This window comes from Theobroma umbraticum, unplaced genomic scaffold, assembly GCF_002168275.2.
Source record: "Theobroma umbraticum cultivar Fairchild unplaced genomic scaffold, ASM216827v3 scaffold_130.0, whole genome shotgun sequence".
Lineage (NCBI taxonomy): Eukaryota > Viridiplantae > Streptophyta > Magnoliopsida > Malvales > Malvaceae > Theobroma > Theobroma umbraticum.
In genome coordinates, this window is record NW_018397264.1 from 2998269 (window position 1) to 3018642 (window position 20374).

The window sequence follows — 20374 nt, forward strand, 5'->3', positions numbered from 1 at the left end:
ACAATATATTTCAGGAAATATCCTTGAAGGTAGGAGGCATCAGAGAAAATTTGACAGTTTTGGGGGCTATTCCCCTGTAACAGTCAATAAGCTTTATCCCTTTGTCTGTTACATTGTCATGTGCATCTTCCATGATATGAGCTAGATCATTACACCCATTGGCTGGCTCTGGAAATATTAGTCTTGCATTGCATGAATAGATATAACTTTTAAGGAGAAACCACATTGCTCAGATTTTTTGTTGGTCCTTGTGGCTGGCAAATAGCATAGATAATTTAGTTAAAATTTTCTCAACATTTGGGCTCTATTTTGTTCAGCTTGGTGGGCAGAAGAGCTTAGAATGCTTTGTAATCTATGTTGGTGCATTTTAGATAATGAGTACTGATCCAATTGCATTAAATGTTTCTGCCAACATAATGTTAGGGTTTTAGTTATATATAGCGTTACCACTTGCATATGATTTGAACACCTAACATGTTTCAACATACTAGGTTCTTAGAATCTTCTGTGCATCCAATTTTAGTTTGTTTTAATTTAAAGACTATGTATTGTATTCCCTCTCTATGCCACATAGTTTTCGGCCATCTAGTACAGACACATGTGTATATGTAAATTTGTTTGTTTATTTTTAAAAACCTATGTGATCCGTTTGTAAAAAATTATGACAAGTTTTCAAACATTACAGTAACTATCCTCTGGTACAGATCAGAAATTAGCTCCATACTCATGTTTTTCATGAGGTGATAACCTACCTGACTGTTTAGACAGATGCTAACAGAAGCCAAGACAGTTCTAGAAATTGTGCATAAAACAATAATGAGTTGCAAATAGGAAGTACCCTCATTTTTAAGTGTACAGCTTGTTGTCCTCAAACAAGTTTCTTCAATCAGCCAACTCAAGAACTGACATATCCTGCCTATTTTTATTATTAATGATAGGAAATTAAACAATCTGATTATGTAATTGAATTCATATTAATACTGCTCTACTCATTATCAGGACATTTGGGAAACGATATGTGAGTTGCTGTTGCATCCGCATGCATGGTTGCGCAATGTATCAAATCGCCTCATTGCCTTGTATTTTACTAACATGAACGAGGCTAGAAGAGGTAGTTTTGAGAAGTCATATGGAGCTTTATTCCTTATGATGCCAAGTAGACTGTTTATGATAGCTGTTTCCCTTTGCTGCCAACTGAAAGCACCTATTAGTGATGATGAGGCTGCTACAAAGGATGTAAGGCTTGGTGCTAAGAAGGAGAAGGAAAAGATCCATCATCACCAGAGCAGCCTGATTACAAAAAATCTTGTGTTTACAATTGGTGGTCTGAACTCCTTGATGAAAGAGTGGGCTGGTGTGAACCATACAAAGTTCTGGTTTACCCTTGAGCAGCATGAGCAGGAGCTGTTTCTTAAAGGTTTTCAGTTGCTCAATCCAAGAAAAGCAACAGGAATGTTTTTGTCTATTACTGGTGCTACACATGACCAAAATGATACAGACCATTCTGAGGGCCTTCAATATCTACTTGTCTTTAATTTGCTTAAAGAGCTCGGCAAGCTTGCTCTTCAAATGGAGGCTATTCAGGTTGGTCAGACTGTTGGTGTTTATTTGATTTCTGGAAATGCATCGAACTGAAATTCCTTTCCTGAGCCCACTTGTTAACTTGTTGGTTTTGAATTGCATTTTTGTTTTTATTGAATATATGTTGTGCTGATAAATTTAAAATGCTGTGTGCAGATGAGGATTGTCTTCAATAGTTTCCGGAAAATTTTGCCTGAAATCGGTAAGGATGATTGCCGACATTATGCATCTTATATGATGCTGCCCTTGTATAAAGTTTGCGAAGGGTTTGCTGGAAAAATCATCCATGGTGAGTTCTGACCTTCCCATACTAGATTTATTCCGTATAACTTTAGACCTTCCTGGTTTTGATTGAAATCCTTATGCTGTTGCAAATTTGACCATTTTTATTCGCATTGTCTTACAGATGATCTAAAACAATTAGCACAAGAAGTTTTGGAAAGTATACAGAAGACTTTAGGCACTGAAGATTTTGGACATGTTTACGGTGAGATTAAGAAGAAACTAAAATCAAAGAGGGATAAGAGGAAGCGAGAGGAGAAGCGCATGGCTGTTATCAACCCTGAGCGCAATGCCAAGAGGAAGTTGAGGATTGCAGCCAAGCATCGTGCCAACAAGAAACGGAAGATAATGGTGATGAAAATGGAAAGGTGGATGCGTTGAGAATTGATGTTATGAATGGTCTCCTGAATATACAGCTCTCCGAACGCTGCTTTTGTTTTCCATGACTAAGGCATGAGGAAATGATATTTACTTGCCTTGTATAGTAACCAATAGATACGACAATGGATATATCATCAAAATTTTGATGTCCTCTTCCCATTGCTTTAGTCTGGGAGGAAATTTTGAGAAATTCACCTGTTTCCCTCTGTTTTGATTGCTGAGGGATCTCGTTTACTTGTAATACCAGAATATTTATGGCTCAATTTTTTCTCCAGATTAAAAAGTAAGTTAATCTTTAATATGTTGAGGTTAATGATAGTAAATTTGTGAATTCTTTTAATAATTTTGAGGATCCTACTCTCCTAAGATTCAAACATCTGATTCTAATTAACCTACAGAAAAACTCTCAAAATTCCAACCACATGCCTCTTTCCCATTAATTACCATATCTTGAAAATCCCTGATAACGTTTTTTTTAATGTAATTATTCTAAAGCATGATCTTCAAAAGTTCATAAATACCACCATTATTATGGGGTCAGCAAAGTCCCATCACCTATGCTTTAGTGCTTCAAAACAGAAAACAAAAGGAAAAGAAAGTAAGAACAAGGACGGAGGCATTTTGGGCAATATGGTGAAAATGGAGGGACAAAAATTGAAAGAATCGAGGATAACGCGGGATTCAGGGGCTATCTTAAATTGTAGTTGTTTCTCTAACGTTTGTGTAACGAACCTACCATTCACCTCTCTCTCTCTCTCTCTCTGGCTTTCTGTCTTTCTCTTTCATTTTGCGAAGAAAAGGATTAATTTTCTCTTCCCATCAAAGGTCAAACCTCTCTTTTTCTTCATCAGAATTATGGACGTAGGTTTCTAGCTTTGTCCCATTAATCCCCTTTTGCAGTGAGCCAAGAAAGAAAAAAAAAAAAAAGCAAGACTAAGGTGTATATATATACATATATAAGAAGAACAAGTATGTTGTATCATGCAAATTACATCGAGGTTTCTCTTTTAAATTGTTTAATGGTGTTTTTTTTTGGATTTGATATGGACATATATAGGGGAATTTGGATTGGAAGTCTTGGCCCTGCAAAAATTGTCAAGAGACCAGCTTTCCATCATCCATTATTCTTTGTTTATGATCAATGGGGATGTCAATCGACAATGTTCGAGGACTTGTTATGGCTGTCTCTTCAAGTATTTTTATTGGATCTAGCTTTATTATCAAGAAGAAGGGTCTTAAAAAGGCTGGAGCAACTGGAACCCGAGCTGGTTTGGTTTTTTCCTTCTTTCTTTTCTTCAACCTTTTGGTAGCAGCTTTGGCTAATTAATCTTTTGTTTATGGATGATTCAAGATTGAAATGCTGTATCTTTAATGTGATCAGGCCAAGGAGGGCACTCTTATTTATATGAACCCTGGTGGTGGGCAGGGATGATTACTAGTAAGTTTTAACAACTACTTCTAATTTGTTTTTCCTTCTGTTCTCAATCCTGCCTGTTATCAAAACTCTTCTTGTATTGTGAAGGAAAAATATATGTCTTGTCAATTCCAGACTGTTGAGAATTAATAGAGTTGCCATGAGGTTCAAGGAAATCCTTTATTATTCATCTAAGAGCCCAGCACCAAGGCAATTCTATAGGATAAATTGTGTTATGAGACTTGGGCTTTATTCATTATTGCCCTCCTTGGAGTGTCTGCAGATCCTAAATGACCTGAAAATATAGGAAAAGAGATAGATGTCTGTTTGCAAGAAAAAAGTCCAGGCATTTCTTGTACAATCTTTCAAGTTTTTCTAGCTAATGATGTTGGACTAACCGATTAATCAAAAGATGAAAAGAAACAGTAGCAAATCTACAAACAAATTAAAGAAAGGAAAACAGAAGAAAAAGAGAAGCAGGACATATGGAAAAATAAGAACAATCTTTTTTCAATTTCAAGGAATCATATGAACTCCGAGCAAAGTTGTTTATATGCAATGCCATCTAGTAGCAAAGAGCCAGAGATACATTTTTGTGGGTTGCCATCCATCTTTGTGCTACATGTTTACCATACTGTACATTTTTCCTTACTGCCTTTTGTTTTACTACGACTTCGTGTTCAGAAAGTCCTGATATTGCTGCTTGATTTATGTTAATGTGCTTTTAATTTTGTAGTGATAGTTGGGGAGATAGCTAATTTCGCTGCTTATGCATATGCTCCTGCAGTTCTCGTAACACCACTGGGAGCTTTAAGTATTATTTTCAGGTATGGGATCATGTTCCCATTTTGTCAGTAGAAATATGAGAATCTTTTGACTACCTAGGTTCATCCACATTCATACAAGGAAGTTGTGTAAAAGCATACATATCTCATGCATGTAGGCATGTGGAGACACATGTTTGCCATTGTTGGATGGCTTGTTGGTTTCTGGATTTGAGAAATGTTATGAAGAAAACATTATTATGCAGTGCAGTGCTAGCCCATTTTATCCTGGAGGAGAGATTACACATCTTTGGTGTGCTTGGATGTGCTCTGTGTGTGGTGGGCTCTACGACTATTGTTTTACATGCTCCACAGGAAAGAAATATTGAATCTGTCAAAGAAGTATGGCAGCTTGCAACAGAGCCAGGTATGTGAGAAATTCCTATCTAGTTACCTCATTATGTCTAGCTAAACCTGTCAAACAACTGTGGTGATTAGATAGACAGTCTTGATTGCAATACGCTAACATCCAATGGCATGGATCATTAGTGTTTGTCAAACTAATACATGAATATTTTATGTCCACAGGTTTCCTTGCATACACTTTACTAATTTTGATTCTGGTAGCTGTTCTTATTTTTCGATATGTTCCACGCTACGGCCAAACCCATTTGATAGTATACGTCGGAATCTGCTCTCTCATGGGCTCCCTCACGGTCTGCTGATAACTGCAAGGCTTGTTTTTTTTTTTTTTGTTTTAATTATGGCTTTAACAGTTCTTTGTTGTAAACCATCAATCATCGTCTACAGGTAATGGGTGTAAAAGCAGTGGGAATCGCATTGAAGCTGTCGTTTTCAGGAATGAATCAATTTAAATACTACCAAACATGGGTTTTCACATTTGTTGTGACCTTTTGCTGTCTTCTGCAGGTGAACTACTTGAACAAGGTAAATATTGAAAAGATTTAGATCCCACTGCATATATGATACTCTTTAGGTTTTAAAAGTGATGTAAGTTTCCTCCATATATGTGTACATCTTTTGCAGGCTCTAGACACCTTCAATACTGCTGTCATATCTCCTGTTTACTATGTCATGTTCACAACATTCACCATTATTGCCAGCATGATCATGTTTAAGGTAAGTTCTATACATTTCTTGTTATACATATTATCCTTTTTCATAATTAATTCTGCATTCTATATAACTTAAACTTCTCCACATCAATTAGATTTAAACCTGTGCCATGCATGAGTAATGGTTTTTATCTTACAATCGTCTTTGAATTCAAGAATAAAAACAACAATCTCTCTTCTTTTGGTTTACAATGCAGGAGTGGGATTCGCAAGCTGCAGCAGATATTGCAACAGAGTTATGTGGGTTTGTGACAATTCTATCAGGGACCTTCCTCCTACACAAAACAAAAGATATGGGAAAAAGTCCAAGCGTGAGAAGCCCTGTATTTACCAGCCCTGATTTAAATGCAACTCCAGACTCCAAATAGTTAAAAGCAGATGGTTTTCTTAGTTATTTACCCTCAACAAAAACTGCTACGTTTTCCCTACTTCCAAACAGAAAAAGAAGAGAGTTAGGAGACAGGACCTCTCTTTTTTGAGAAAGGATTGTTAACTGAAGGAAAAGTCATATGCACATCATGTGACATGGCTGACATGGTGGATGTGAAAGGATGCTGCTGCTGCTGCTGCTGCTGCTGCTGCTGCACTTGGAGATAGTACTCCTTTTTTTAACTCCTCTTCATTTATTCTTTCGACAGATTATTAATTACACTGTGAATATGAAACATACAGATCTTTACTAAGAGTGTTATTAGAAAAGGATACAAGAAATTTGTTCATGATCTTCGATCTTAATAGTATATGTTTAGTGTTTCATAGTGTGGACTGTTCAATTTTTGGTATGCACTTATGAAACATAATCTTCATGACTCTTATCAAAGCATCTACAATACTAATATATAGTCATCGGATACCAACTCAGGGAATTTGTTTTAATATATAAAGTGAGTTGAAGTTTTATCAAATTCCTTGATCCACTACTTATTTATTTTCCATTTATTTTTTTCTTTATTATAGTTGGCAAATCCATGTAACTCGAATTTGGTTTGGATGAGAAACATTACCCTCTGAATTTCTATTAAGTTTCATGCATTTGGACTCAAAAAAGTTATTAGGTTCTTCAAAACTTTTGTTTTGCCAACTTATATGCAATCAGTGAAATTGTACAGTTATTATTGAGAAAACATAATAGGTAGGATAAAAAAAAAGTAAAGGGTGAAATGGTTAATAATTACATTTATGATTCAATATATCTTTTCATTGTTCTTTAATATTATCTGAAAGGAATGAGAAGTTATCCATGTGAGGACATAAATTAGTGAATTTTCCATTAAAAAAGGAATTTTAAAAATAAAAAATTAATAAGTATAATTCGTATTATAGTTCAAGGATAAAAAATGAAAAAAAAACCTTTTTTTTCATGAGAATAAAAAAAAGGAAATTTTAATATAAACAACACGTGTCACGAATGCAAAGCAGTAGCAAACTGCAAACAGAAAAATCCTCAACCAACCAAAAACAACCCACTAGATTACAAAACACCAAGACATAAATTTTACCATCCCGAGCTTACCGCTCCCTTGTAATAACAAGAACCCAAAAAAAAAAGGAAAAGAAAAGAAAAAAGAAGCCCTGTTTCTTCTTTTTGTACTCAACAATTTTCTCACTTTTGAGTTTTAGCTCAGTCACTCCAGAAAGCACATACGTTCTCACAGATTTCTTCAATTTCTCTCCCAAATATTCCCCAGAAGATTTCCCCATCCTTTCTTAACTCTAAATTAATCCCCACCTCAAAGAAGGAAAACCCAAACAGTCAAAGCTGTTTCTTTTCTTCAAATCCCTCTAGCTTAAGGTAAGGACTCTTCCAACTCTCCCTTATTTCGGGTGTTTCTTTTGATCTGGGTTGTTTTGATTTTGGGTCCTTTCTTCGATGCCATACAGTTGTGTAATTGATGAATTTGAAGTTACCCTTATAGAGAAAGTTAGGTTTTTTTATTGGTTTATTTGTATATATTGTACCAAATGATGATACAGAAGAGAAAGAAATGGACTGAGGCTGAAGAAAAAACCCTAATTGATAAATATGGTGAGATGGTAGCTGATGGAACTCTCGCCAAAATGAAAACCCGCGAAAAGAAGTATAAGCCTATTGCTTGTTATGTGAATTCTGTGCATCATGTACGTGATTCTATTGCATATCCGTGGCAATGGTCATGGAAGGATGTGTCTACTAAGGTGCAAAATATGAGGCACCAATATTTGCTAGTTAAGCAAAAGATTAAGAAACCGGATGGGGTGGTTGATAATCCAGTGGGTGGGGAGTGCAATGGGGATGATGAGTTTGATTGGTTAGAAGGGCTTACGCATTGGTCAAATTTTTTGCGGTACAAAGAGGTATTTGGGGATGTCGCAGTTTCATATAATAGTAATAATAATAATAATAATAGTAATAACAGTAGTGATATGATGGTGGTTGCGAATGAGGATAGGGAAAATGGAGGGGGATTTGTTGGAGGTAGGGGAATGGAGATTGTGGAGTTTGGGCAAATAGGTCAATCTGGGGATGGAGATTTTGCAGGAATTGATGGGGGAGAGTATGGGGTGTTAGGTTTGGGCTTTGAGTATGATGGTGAAGAAGGAGAAGGGAATTATAATGGGAATGAACATGTAAGGGAGGAGGCAGATGATGGTTTGTTGTACGAAGAAGTGGAGCCAAATGGGTCTACTTTGAAGAAGAAAAGGAAAGTGTTGAAGGGGTTGGAGAAGAAGGCATTTGGGTTTCTTGTGAACCAGTTGGGGCAATTAAGGGAATTAGAGGCTCGGTTTGAACAACGTGAGGCAGAGAGAGAGCGTGAGAGGCAGAAGAAGGAGAATGTGCGACTGGAGCTTGAGAAAGAATGGGAAAGAAAGTTGGAAGAAAGAGAAAAGGGAAGGGAAGATAGAGAGAAAGCTAGAGAGAAATTGAGAAGGCAGAGAATTCTTGACTGGGAAGCCATGGAAAAGGAAAGTCAAGATAGAGAGAGAAGAAGAAAAGAAGAGGAGTTGATACAAGAGAGGGAGTGGGAGGAGAGGATGAATAGAAGGAGGTCAGAATGGAAGAAGAGGATGGATGAAATGTTAAATCAGCACAGAGCAGAAATGGGCCAGATGCAGACTCGTATTCTTCATGAGCAACAAAACCTTACTAGCCAGTTGCTTGGGATTGTTTCACAATGGACTGGTCATCCAGCAGGGCTTTCAGACCATACTGGTGCCAGCAACCATTATCTTTCACAAATGATGCAAAATTTGCACCATGTGAATGGTATGGTTCATGGAGATGGGAGGGTTGACGGTGATAATCAAGATGACCAATTTATTGTTGATGGATGATATCTTATCTGCAACACCATCAACTCCTTGGATAGGTGAAATAAATGGAGGCTGTGCGAGAATGTTTGCTACAATGAGAAGTGTAAAGGTCAGGAATTGTTAATTGCATATTGCGGAGTCCTTTCAGCTAGATTTGCTTGCATACTGATCTATTTAGTTCAAAACGGAGTTAATAAGGGATATAAGAGTCTCTGTTTTGGCTTTTCCTTATCCTTGTCCTTCTGTAACTATTTGTATTAAATATTAATGAAATTCTATTCTGAATTGGTATTATTTTTGTTCTCTTGCCTTCTCTCTTCTATGCTTTTATTTTTTGTTGTCTGAATTTCTAAAATTGATTGTCTTGACATTAGTCTATGGACATATCACTGGCAAACTGAAAAAAACAATTGGATGTTAATGCATTCTTCGAACATAAAGTTATTTTGGTTACTACTGCCTTTAGTTGTTTTCAAATCATAGAAGAAAATGGAATGGCTTTGGTATTCTTGGTTGAGTTAGGGCTTGAAGGTCATCATTTTTTAAGTTTTGAAGAATGAATTACAGATATTGATAGCTTAAATAATTATATTTCCTAGGAAAAGCTCAGAATAGGAAGAGACAATAATATACCATAACCTGAGAATGAAAGATAACTGGCAGTCTGTTTTCTCTCTCTTATACCTTGTTCGACGAGTTGAACATCATTAAACCCTATATTTATTAAAAAAAAAAATCTATCTTCCCTGGAGGAAATTTGGAATCCATGCTGTGCACTAAGTCGGTGTGTGTGCAAATGTGCCTTCACATGTGAGTTTGTCTTTATTTTTCTGCTTTTATGCTTAAGATATATGTAATGCTTAAAGCATATAACTCTGACCATGGGAAAATTGGATTATTTGATAAACAATATTTTTTGGACTTTAAAATTATGAAAGTGGTATAGGAAACTCAAAATTATCTGTAGTTAAAATTTTATATGCATTCTGTTGATTTTATTTGATTGACATATTTGATTGGAGTATCTATGCTCTGTCATTAAGGGAGTTTTTTATCTGCTCTTTTGACTAATAGAAGGAAAAACGATGACTTATAGCTAGAGTTGCATGTGAAATATATACATATATGTGTATATATATGTTTTGGATTTAAACAAACTTAGGGAGGGAAACTGGTTGTATTGATTGAATGAGAGAGTAGTCCGATTTTCACCTCAAATTTTAATTTTACGGAGAATTAAATATGACCGAAAATATGCTTTATTTGTTTTAACTACCAAAGACAAATGGTTTTATTCACTCAAGTCTAATATGCTGGAATTTGTAGAATAAGAACACAGGACAGTTTCCCCTAATTTGAATTTCAGTTGCTTTCCTTATGATTTATCATTTGCACTTCCAATGCTCTCTAATGAGGGCAGTAAATTATGTTTTTAGTGCATTAAACAAATGTGCTCCTTAGGATAGTTTGCAGCAGTGAAACGAAGCAAATCACTGGATTGGTTCTGTACCAAAACCACAGGACAGCTATAGTTGTAACATCCGTATTGTGTTTCCTTTTATTCACTTACCCTTAATCCAATAGTGGTGGTTGTCTTGCTGATCAAAAGTTTCTACTTTTTTCTACTTTTTACAAAAAATTATGTTTTTTGGAACTGAGAGCATGCAACCATTTTAGCTGATACTAGAATCTGCAGAACAGCCTCTCTTGTCTCTGTTCCATTGAATTGTATTCAGAGCATGCTAGAATACTTCAACACCAAATGCAATGGCTTGGGCATACATGCACGAAGAGGAGGTTTGCAAGAAATTTAGAATTCTACCAACACTCTGATCTTCAACTGCATGCATTGCAAAGTTTGGCCAAATCATGTTTATATTAAAATATGCCAGCCATTTTCCCTATTAGTATAGCTTGATTGCAAACCTATCTCTTGTACTATTTGGTATTTGTGCCATTTGTACCACTTATCAGATGATCTCTTTTGTTTAATCATTAGAAATGGTGCCATCACTTGGCGTTTAATGGTGACTGAGCAAGAAGTGAAGATTTATTTATGCAAAGTCTGAAAAACAACTGCACTAGCAAATTTGTATGTTCTCATTTTCTTTCTCGAATAAAGTTTGTCATGAAGCAAGTGGAGCAAAAGCATTGGGGAATTAAGAATTTCAAAGAATGAATTCGTTTTAATCATCCTCTAACTATGTTGATATCTTGATGCAAGTTGAGTCAAGCTTAGGAGAAAGAATAGAAGCCTGATTCAGGTACAGCTGGCGTAGAATTGGACCAAATTGATTGCTTATGCTCTAGAAGGTTAATTGTAAGGCACTTGAATAGGAAAGCTGGAGAAAGATGGCTCCAATATTGAAATACTGTTTTGTCTGTTTTGTTTTATTTGTGAGACAATGTAGATCACAAAATCCACCCATATTCATCCAAGGTACTATTGCATTCATAGACCATCTCCAATCCAAAGTACTTTAATTGGAAGGAGGGGAAAAAACTATATATGAAAATTTCATGCACTAATTATGCAGTAAACCAACTAGCAGAAGAAAATAAAGTTACAGGGCCAGAAACTGTAAACAGGAAATAGAAAAAGATGTTGCTTCAACATTTAAAAGACAGACTGAAAAGCGAGAGGTGATACCATGCTCGGTTGGATTATAAAGATTTCCAAGTTAGCTATGCCATCTCCACCTTGTCAAGAACAAGGAAGTATCCAAATAAAAATTACTGTTACTTGCCTGTGTACTATAAACCAATTGGTGACCTAAAGCATATTTAGTTAGCCATTGCTGAAATGTTCTGCTTCCTTAATCTATAAGAAGCGTCGCCTCCCTTGTTGGTTCTTTTTCATGCCCTTTTCTTCCTCTCGCCCCCCTGAATTTATCAACTGCTTCGGCATCCGACTGCAACCTAGTGAAACTGTAGCCTCCACATAGGAAAATGCATACGATGGGGCACTTGACATAACTTTGGAAACTGTCCATAATCTACCTTTTTAAAACTTTTATATCTGCGTTTATATTAGTTTTAAACATCCATCAATTAGAACCACAGCTTCTTCGCTCTCTGGAATAAACAAAGGTCTGAATGTCTTGTAAGCAATCCTGACACTAATTCTTTTCCTGGACTCCATATTTATTCATTCTCCAAATATCACGAATCGACCTATATTCGAACAGATGCATCATTGTAAAGACATCCTCCACCGTTTAACTATATAAATTTCTCTATATCACGATGATCACCAGCAAAATAGGTATTGGATTACCATGGAATTACTCCTTTGTAAGATCAAAAATCTTAAAGAGAAGCATGGTAGGATACTTGGAGCAGTATGAATGCACGACAAGCCCATCACAAAGAACCCCACAGCCCCATCTCTCAAGCACACCTGAAAATAGCAGCCCTTCTTCTTTGTCACCCTGTTTAGGGTCAAACTCTGATGGCTGCGCTGCTGGTTGACCACGAGACTGCTGAACATATCTCTATGTGTTGGCCTTGATAAACGGGTTCAGTTGCAATTTCACGAACTCTGAATCTCACGTTAGGTTGCAAATCAACCAAGATTTGCTTACGCACTTAGAACCGGTAAAAAGACTTAGACAGGCAATCTCGAAATATCCCCTAAAACATCACTAGGGATTTCTTTAGGCCTCTTCACTCTCTTCCTGTACTTTTCCTTCCTCCTTGTTGTGTCCATGTTTCCTGTCATCAAGGCACAAGCCAGCGATTGAAATATATAGTAACATTGACTATTGAGAATAAGATACAAGAAAAATATATATAGTTACTTAAAAAATAATTCTTACATGATTGCTTAATATAGCTGTTTAAGAAAAATGATTGCCATGTCAATTATCAACAAATTACGGTAATTTTTTTTACAATAAAAGAAAAAACTCAACAGTAAAATAAGAATCTAGGACTTAAATAAATTTTGTGTTTAAAAATTAGACATATAAATATATATATATATATATAATATAAGCAGAATCTAAAATTAATAATTTACCAGACAAAGGGTAAATTAATTACCCGAATTGGTATTGATAGGTCAATTGGATCAAAAGAGTCGGTTTTTCTCACATGGGCTTGGGCCCATGAAAACCCAAATCGGGCTTCTCCATTGACTTTTTGCACTAAAACACAACTTCGCCATTCCCAATTTGGCAATTTTTAAGAATGATAAACAGATGAAGAAAGACACTCAAAGCAAATAATAACCGAGAAAAGCAAAGAGGAAAAGAAAAGAAATGTTGTCAAAAGGGGTTCTAAATTAGGGGAGTTACATTAAAAATTTAATTTTCCCCTCCTTTTTTCTTTTCCTGGTAAGCAATTTCTTAATTTTCGATACTAAAAAATTCCATTTTTTAAAGAGAAAAATTTGGGTATTTTTAATTGATTTTATCTCCTGTTTTTACAGTGCCCCTGTAACTCGCAATTGCAGCTAATTCTTGGAAACCCCACATTGGCAACGGCGGAGTAAATTTACATTTTTCTCAGGGTTTTATTTGCGGTTTTCTTTTCAGGTACCTGCTTTTTCTTTCTCTTTCTTTTTAGCAGTTTTTTTTTTTGGTTGTCTTAAATTGTATTTGATTTTGTTTTATTTATTTCTTCTGCAATGGTTCTTGGCAGACTTTCAATGTGTAGAAAGATTCTATTTTTAGCTAAACAGAGTATTTTTTTTCTCTTAAATTTGTGTTTTTCAAGATTTATTGTATGTTGGGTCTGTTTTGTTTCAACTTATATTTCATTTGTTTTCTTGATTTGAATTTAACTACTGTGTGAAAAAGATTATTAAGTAATTATTCATCTAGGAGTTTATGTGCCAAGAAGAATCTTTTCTCACTATTACTTTACATGATTGTCATTCAGTGGCTAGCTGTTAAATTTGCTGCATGAGGATAATTTTTGCAGTTTTATATCTCTTGTTATTACAGGGAAGAAGGGGGAGGAGGTAGAAAACGGAAAGGAAAGAAACTGGAATTACTTGGGTGGAAAATTCTTTCTTCTATTAAGTGCTAACTTGTAATCATCATTTATTTAATTGTATTGGCATTTTCCACCAATTTAATGGAGTGAGTTCTTGTTTCTGTTTCGTTGTTTTCAAGTATCTGGTCTAGATAAGGTTGGTGTTTTGTATTTTCTGAAATAAATTGGGCTTCATTTGATTGGTACTTTGGCCTCTTTTTTTCTTGCAAAAAAATAAATAGAAAAGAAAAAGCAAAAAATAAAGGTTAAATAGTAAAAGTATCAGTCAAATGGAGCCTTCATATGTGAAATAAGTGTCCTTCTCACAACTCGAGACTTGAATGGTTACAAGAAAAGTTGGTTGTAATCTGCCTTGTCTTTTGCCTGTCCTTGTTCACCTCCAAGGTCTCTCTTTTTCGCCGGCTTGCTTATGGTAGAGTTTGATCTCCAGCTCTCCCTTTTTTTATTGCCCCCATTCTTCCTCCCCTTAATCTCTAGCCTCTGAAATTGTGTTTTAGAGCCTGGGTAGTTGTAGTACATAACAAGAATAATTTTACTCTGTGTTTAAGCAGTTGAACTTTTCTACTTCTGAGCATTAAAGTTTCTGTTTCAGTTGAGTAGAAGAGAAAGAAGAAATAAGTGTACGGAGAAACAAAATTTTGATTTCTTGTGAAATATTTGTTGAAGCCAGGTGTTCCCCCCCCCCCCTTTTTTTTTAGGTAGAGAGAAAGATAACACACATATAGGAAAATATTATGGATGTATGTGTACATAAAAATAGGTTAAAAAATGCTATATGATATTGCATACTAAGTTTCAATAGAAAACCATGTAATTGTAAAAGAAAATGTAAATGTCAAGCACTGTGCATATTTAAATCATTATTAAAAAAATTTAAAAATTAATTTGAATTAAAATTATAGCACAACTTAATGAGCAGAAACAGAAAAAACTGAAAAAGGGAACAACTGAGAACAAACAATTACTTACGCACAATTGATGCATTAGTCAACCATGTGAGTTTCTTGGTTGTTTTGACTTATTTATGGTCTCTTTTGTTCTCTCAATTGTTTCTTTTAAACAAGTGGAAGACATATTTAAACTGTAACCTTTTAGTGGAGTCAAAAGGTGGTGTGTATAAAGTACTACATTTAAAAGTGGCCATTACAGACAAATTGATGATATGCTGATTAAAATTTTGTTACAAATTTCCTTGGATGAAAGATTTTCAAGTTGCAGAATTGTTTTCGACTTAATATAGGACTTCTATGCAGAATGTTGACCATGTTCTCAACTCTTACAAGGGAAAAACTTTAATAAACGTGAGAAAAACTATGCCGATAAAGACTTATTGAAATCGGAGGGGGGGCAGGACCTTTGCCAAGCCTGCTTGACTTCTGTATTGGGAATTTTTTTTTTTTTCGTTCTGGTGGATGGTCTTTGTTTTCTTTTGTCCCAAGTAATAAAAATAAGATCATGAAATTCTTAATCCTTTCTCTTGCTGCAGGTACTAACAAGAGCATCAAAATTGGGAATTTAAGAAACCTTTCACTTCTGTTCCCAGGAAATGACGATGAAACCATCAAATAACATTTGGATTCGACGCCAGCAGTGCCCTTGTGGCGATTGGAAGTGTTATGTTAAGTATGAAGGAGATGATCAGACATCAGTAAGCTCTCAGCTAATAAAGAATGAGACAACTTCAGCATCCGCATCATCAGAGGCCGTCTTTACGCCATATGTTGGTCAAATTTTCAAAAGTGATGATGATGCTTTTGAATATTATAGCAATTTTGCACGGAAGAATGGGTTTTCAATAAGAAAAGCACGCTCCACAGAAAGCCAAAATTTGGGGATCTATCGGCGAGATTTTGTCTGTTATCGATCTGGGTTTAATCAACCAAGAAAAAAGGCCAATGTGGAGCATCCAAGAGACCGGAAATCAGTGCGATGTGGATGTGATGCAAAACTGTACTTGACCAAAGAAATTGTTGAAGGTGTTACTCAGTGGTATGTTTCACAATTTAGTAATGTCCATAACCATGAATTATTAGAAGATGACCAAGTGCGTTTGCTTCCTGCATATCGGAAAATACAGGAAGCAGATCAGGAAAGAATTCTTTTACTCTCCAAAGCTGGGTTTCCTGTCAATCGCATTGTGAAGGTGTTGGAATTAGAAAAGGGAGTCCAGCCTGGACAGTTGCCCTTCATCGAGAAGGATGTTAGGAATTTTGTACGGACTTGTAAAAAGACTGTTCAAGAAAATGATGCTTTGCTTACTGAGAAAAGAGAAAATGACACATTGGAACTGCTTGAGGCCTGCAAGGCTATGACAGTAAGGGATGCCAATTTTGTTTATGATTATACTACAGATGAAAATAATAAGGTTGAAAATATTGCATGGTCATATGGCGATTCTGTTCATGCATATACAGTATTTGGTGATGTGATTACCTTTGACACCACATATCGTTCTATCACTTATGGATTGCTTCTTGGAGTATGGTTTGGTATAGACAATCATGGAAAGCCAATTTTCTTTGGTTGTGTATTACTGCAAGATGAAAGTTCTAATTCTTTCACATGGGCTTTACAGGTTTGTGGACACAATTTTTTGTGATCAATCTGCAATTGTCTTCTTGTCTATTTATGATTTTCTTCTTTTGAACAGACTTTTCTTCGTTTTATGAGAGGTAGACATCCACAAACAATTCTAACGGATTTAGATTCAAGCCTAAGAGATGCTATTGCAAGGGAATTACCTAATACAAAACATGTTATATGTTTATGGCATGTTCTTTCCAAACTATCGAGTTGGTTCTCTCTGCCGCTTGGATCACAGTATGTAGAGTTCAAAGCTGAGTTTGATGCATTGTGTCACTCAGTCGGCATAGAGGAGTTTGAACATCAGTGGAATCTTTTGGTTGCTCGTTTTGGACTTGCCTCTGATAAGCACATAGCTTTGTTATTTTCGTATAGAACATCTTGGCCTGTGTCTTACATCAGAGGTTACTTCCTTGCTCGTTCAATGACGGCTGACTTTTCTCAGTCTTTGGATGCATTTTTGAAAAGAATTTTGAGTGGACAGACATGTTTACAATCATTCTTTGAGCAGGTTTGTTAATTAGGATTGTCAAGAACATTTTACCCCATTTGTTGAAGCTCTTATGTCTGAACCACATTTTAAACATTTGCTTTGGGCAGGTTGGTATTGCTGCTGATTTAAGAAACCAAAGCAGGGAGGGGATGCAATACATGCATATCAAGACTTGCTTGCCTATTGAAGAAAATGCAAGAAGTATTCTTACACCTTATGCCTTCAATGCATTACAACATGAAATTGTGCTGTCCATGCAATATGCAACAACAGATATGGGAAATGGATCATATCTTGTGCAACACTATAAGAAAATGGATGGTGAATATCTTGTGATTTGGATACCACAAGAGGAGCAAATTCATTGTTCATGTAAGGAGTTTGAACATTCTGGAATATTGTGCCGGCATTGTCTTCGAGTGCTTATAGTGAAGAACTATTTTGAAATCCCAGAAAAATATGTTTTATTCCGATGGCGATTGGAGAGTTCCTTGGTCCCTGCAGAAGATCAAAATGCCCAATGTAGCAGTGATGAATGTGTTCAAGCCTTTCATTCCCTGGCTGCAACTCTGTTGACAGAGTCGCTGTTTACAAAGGAACGATTTAATCATGTTCATAGAGAACTTACCAGACTCCTTGATTATGTTAGGGATATGCCAGTATGTAATGAGTTTGCTTTGAATATGGCAGCTAACAACGTCAGTGAATCTTAGGTTTGGTGATACAAATGGTGGCTAATAAATGCAGTTGAAGCCTGCTTGTCTAAAGATTTCTGGATATTTACAGGATGAAACACAGAGGTGATCAAGGCTTTGGATAGATAAGGAATTACTGATGTTAATAATCTTGGGCATTAAACACTGTCAAGCAACATAGAGGTGGAAGTATACTGACTTTTTTTTCTTCACAGTCCATTCCAGGTCTCTGGGTTGGTTTCATTTTTTTCTTCAGGCTACTATATTTTTTGAAAAATATCGTAGAAAGCTTTATCAGCATCTGATGTAAAAAGAATAAATGCATTTTGATGTGGATAATTTAATTTTGGGAGGATGAGAGAAGGAATGAATTGAGAAGATAGTGTTTTTCTTTGAAATTTTACCATGATATGAAGGTTGTTCTAGTCAGAGTTTCTTGATTATGATGCTTGATTATTCATTCTTTCAGAGTTAACATTGCCCAAAATAATTCATTCTTCCCCTTCATCTATTTAATCCACAGTTTGTTTCAGGAAATAAAAGCATATACCTTATTGACTGCAAAACTTTTCATTGATCATGACTGCAATTTTATGAGCCAATAAAATTAGCAGGTGAAGTTGCATTTCACATTGCCTGTGACTTGGTTAGTATGTGTTGGATCATATAGCATAAAGAGTGCAACCAGTTGGCAAAGCTGTGATTGCTTCGACTGTTACATCTAGGTATCAATACTCTTGCTTTGATTGTGAATGAAGACAACTCCATGTCAGTCAGCTGGACCTGTTAGTGTTCTAGTTACATCGACTTCATCTAATGCAAAAGTACCTGATATGAGTTAATTATTTTGTTCCAAGATGAATTGTTTTAAGGGAATTTACATTTTTAATGGCAATAATTGCATTGTTTTATTGTGCTTCATCTGTGTATATAGGAAAAAGGATCAAGTAGCTGAACTTAACCAGGGACGGATTACAGTGAAGGGCAGCCTGAATTAAGTCCTAAAAAGAAATTACTAGTTTAAGAAAAACTTAAATTTAACAAAACTTGTTTTATTTTACTGAAAATTTTGAAGAAAAAAGAAAAGAATACAGGCTTTTTCAACATCGTCTTAATTGGTTCAATGACCTTGAAAATAAAAAACCATCAATTTTTCAAATTTCAAATCCCAAAATTTTCTTTCATTATATTATTTTCAAAGAATTGGTAAGTCATTTATAATAACTTTGTCAATAAGTTAAGCCATCACTATCTATCAACATCTACATAGAGTGCATTTGTAATTATATTTTTTCAGTGATTCTCAGGTCTTACAAATAAAAACTCTATAAAGTAATATGTACCTTTATAGATAAGGGCAACTCAAAGGGAAGATAATCAGTTGCTAATTATTCAAGATGATTACCTATTACATTCTTGGGATTTAATTATCCTAGTAAAATTTCAACATATTTTTATTTTGTTTGTTTACCATTTCCTCAAGTAAGATATTTAAGAATTTGTGAGAAAACCCTGCAACCTCAGTGGTTTCTGTTTTATTTTTTTAAAAAAAAAATTATTAGTTTGCTCAGTTTTAAAACTATATACAAATAAAAGGCATTCAACATGATTGATAAGGGCATGCTGCTGGGTTATGTAAGCAGTGTGTGAACCTTTTTGTTCTGACTTTTCTTACCATACCGGTTTTGTTTCATACCAATGAGAGTCTCTGGCAGCTCCAGTTCGAGATTATCAATGATTTATAGGTTAATGGCCAATAAATTCTACTTTTCAAAAAAAAAAACATGGTAGACATTCAATTCTATGTATAAAATTTTTAATAGGTTTTATGTATCAATTTATTCTTTAATTTCATTACATTTCAATTTAGATATAATATAATTTTAAATTAATTTTTTTTAAAAAAATTATAAGACATGACATCTTGATTAATCTATCAATATATCTTTATCTTAATCGTCTTGATTTTAATAGTTACACTGATTTCATCTATAAGTAAAATATCAAATATGAGTTGGTTACTTGTTGCATGAATAGTTTAGGGGAATTTACAGGGTTATTGCATTTTTATTAATTAGGGGCGTAGGCTTGGGGTTTAGAGAAAGCAACACTCCCACTTGGGCATGAGGGTTTGGCTGTGTGAATGAGAAGACTGGTTTTCCAAGAGGGGACCCTCACAAAGCGTCCCACTCTACACTTTCCTCTCGCTTACTGTATTCTTATCAAGTTTTGCCCTCGTGGGTTCGCAGTTCTTTGAGGTGGAAAATTGCACGAGCAAAGAGCCTTCTCCCATTACATCATCACCATCTGTCTCATCTCCCATTGGCCTGGTGTTTATATTTGCGTGTGAGTGCAAAGATGGTAATGCAAATGCTTTCCTTTCCTTTCCTTTGATTGGTATGAAGGGTAGTAGTTGATTTCTTCCCCCTTTCGTGGCACTTGTAATTTGATGGAGGAAAGACTACTTTTTATGTGCTTGTATGCTGCCATCATGGGGTTATCTCATGGTGTTTTTCCTAGTGAATGTGGTGCCTTCATGGTGCTTATTTTTTATCGTGTTTTTTCCTACTATCATTACTTGCAAATCCAATGCATAAACGTGGAGAAGCAGGGACCGAAACGTAAAGCAAAGCAGGGAAAACGTGTAGAAGGCAAAGACTAGAATCAATTATCTTATGCAATTAGAGAGTTTCTATATATCTACCATATCTTATGCAAAATTCCAACATAAATATATATATATATATATATAT

At 35.4% G+C, this 20374-nt stretch overlaps 4 protein-coding genes across 9 annotated transcripts in view; all 4 read left to right on the plus strand.

The window, feature by feature from the left end:
* Nucleotides 1-2545, plus strand: part of LOC110421066 (ARM repeat superfamily protein) — a 19644-nt gene extending 17099 nt beyond the window's left edge. For both annotated transcript variants that reach the window (XM_021434524.1, XM_021434525.1), the window contains 3 exons: nt 1000-1584; nt 1738-1870; nt 1988-2545. In XM_021434524.1, coding sequence (XP_021290199.1) covers nt 1000-1584; nt 1738-1870; nt 1988-2244 — 975 coding nt within the window. In that variant the 3' untranslated portion in view covers nt 2245-2545. The remainder of the gene's footprint in view (nt 1-999; nt 1585-1737; nt 1871-1987) is intronic.
* A 384-nt stretch (nt 2546-2929) lies between these two features.
* Nucleotides 2930-6378, plus strand: LOC110421222 (putative magnesium transporter NIPA2). Of its 5 annotated transcripts, none has more exons than XM_021434747.2 (9): nt 2937-3213; nt 3302-3512; nt 3626-3682; nt 4395-4485; nt 4689-4849; nt 5011-5138; nt 5233-5370; nt 5470-5562; nt 5756-6378. In XM_021434747.2, the coding sequence occupies exons 2-9, from the start codon at nt 3386-3388 to the stop codon at nt 5924-5926; spliced, it is 966 nt and encodes a 321-aa protein (XP_021290422.1). In that variant the 5' UTR covers nt 2937-3213; nt 3302-3385; the 3' UTR covers nt 5927-6378. The 5 variants fall into 5 exon arrangements, with proteins under 5 accessions (XP_021290425.1, XP_021290422.1, XP_021290424.1 ...); XM_021434749.2 differs by having other exon boundaries at nt 2937-3105; XM_021434746.2 differs by having other exon boundaries at nt 2938-3182.
* A 701-nt stretch (nt 6379-7079) lies between these two features.
* Nucleotides 7080-9143, plus strand: LOC110421602 (uncharacterized). The gene has a single exon (XM_021435219.1). It carries the CDS (start codon nt 7521-7523, stop codon nt 8868-8870), a length of 1350 nt encoding a protein of 449 aa, XP_021290894.1. The 5' UTR covers nt 7080-7520; the 3' UTR covers nt 8871-9143.
* A 3909-nt stretch (nt 9144-13052) lies between these two features.
* FRS10 (FAR1-related sequence 10) lies at nt 13053-18019 on the plus strand. The gene is made up of 5 exons (XM_021436141.1): nt 13053-13186; nt 13282-13387; nt 15337-16425; nt 16501-16944; nt 17034-18019. The coding sequence occupies exons 3-5, from the start codon at nt 15397-15399 to the stop codon at nt 17637-17639; spliced, it is 2079 nt and encodes a 692-aa protein (XP_021291816.1). The 5' UTR covers nt 13053-13186; nt 13282-13387; nt 15337-15396; the 3' UTR covers nt 17640-18019.
* The last annotated feature ends 2355 nt before the right edge of the window (nt 18020-20374 follow it).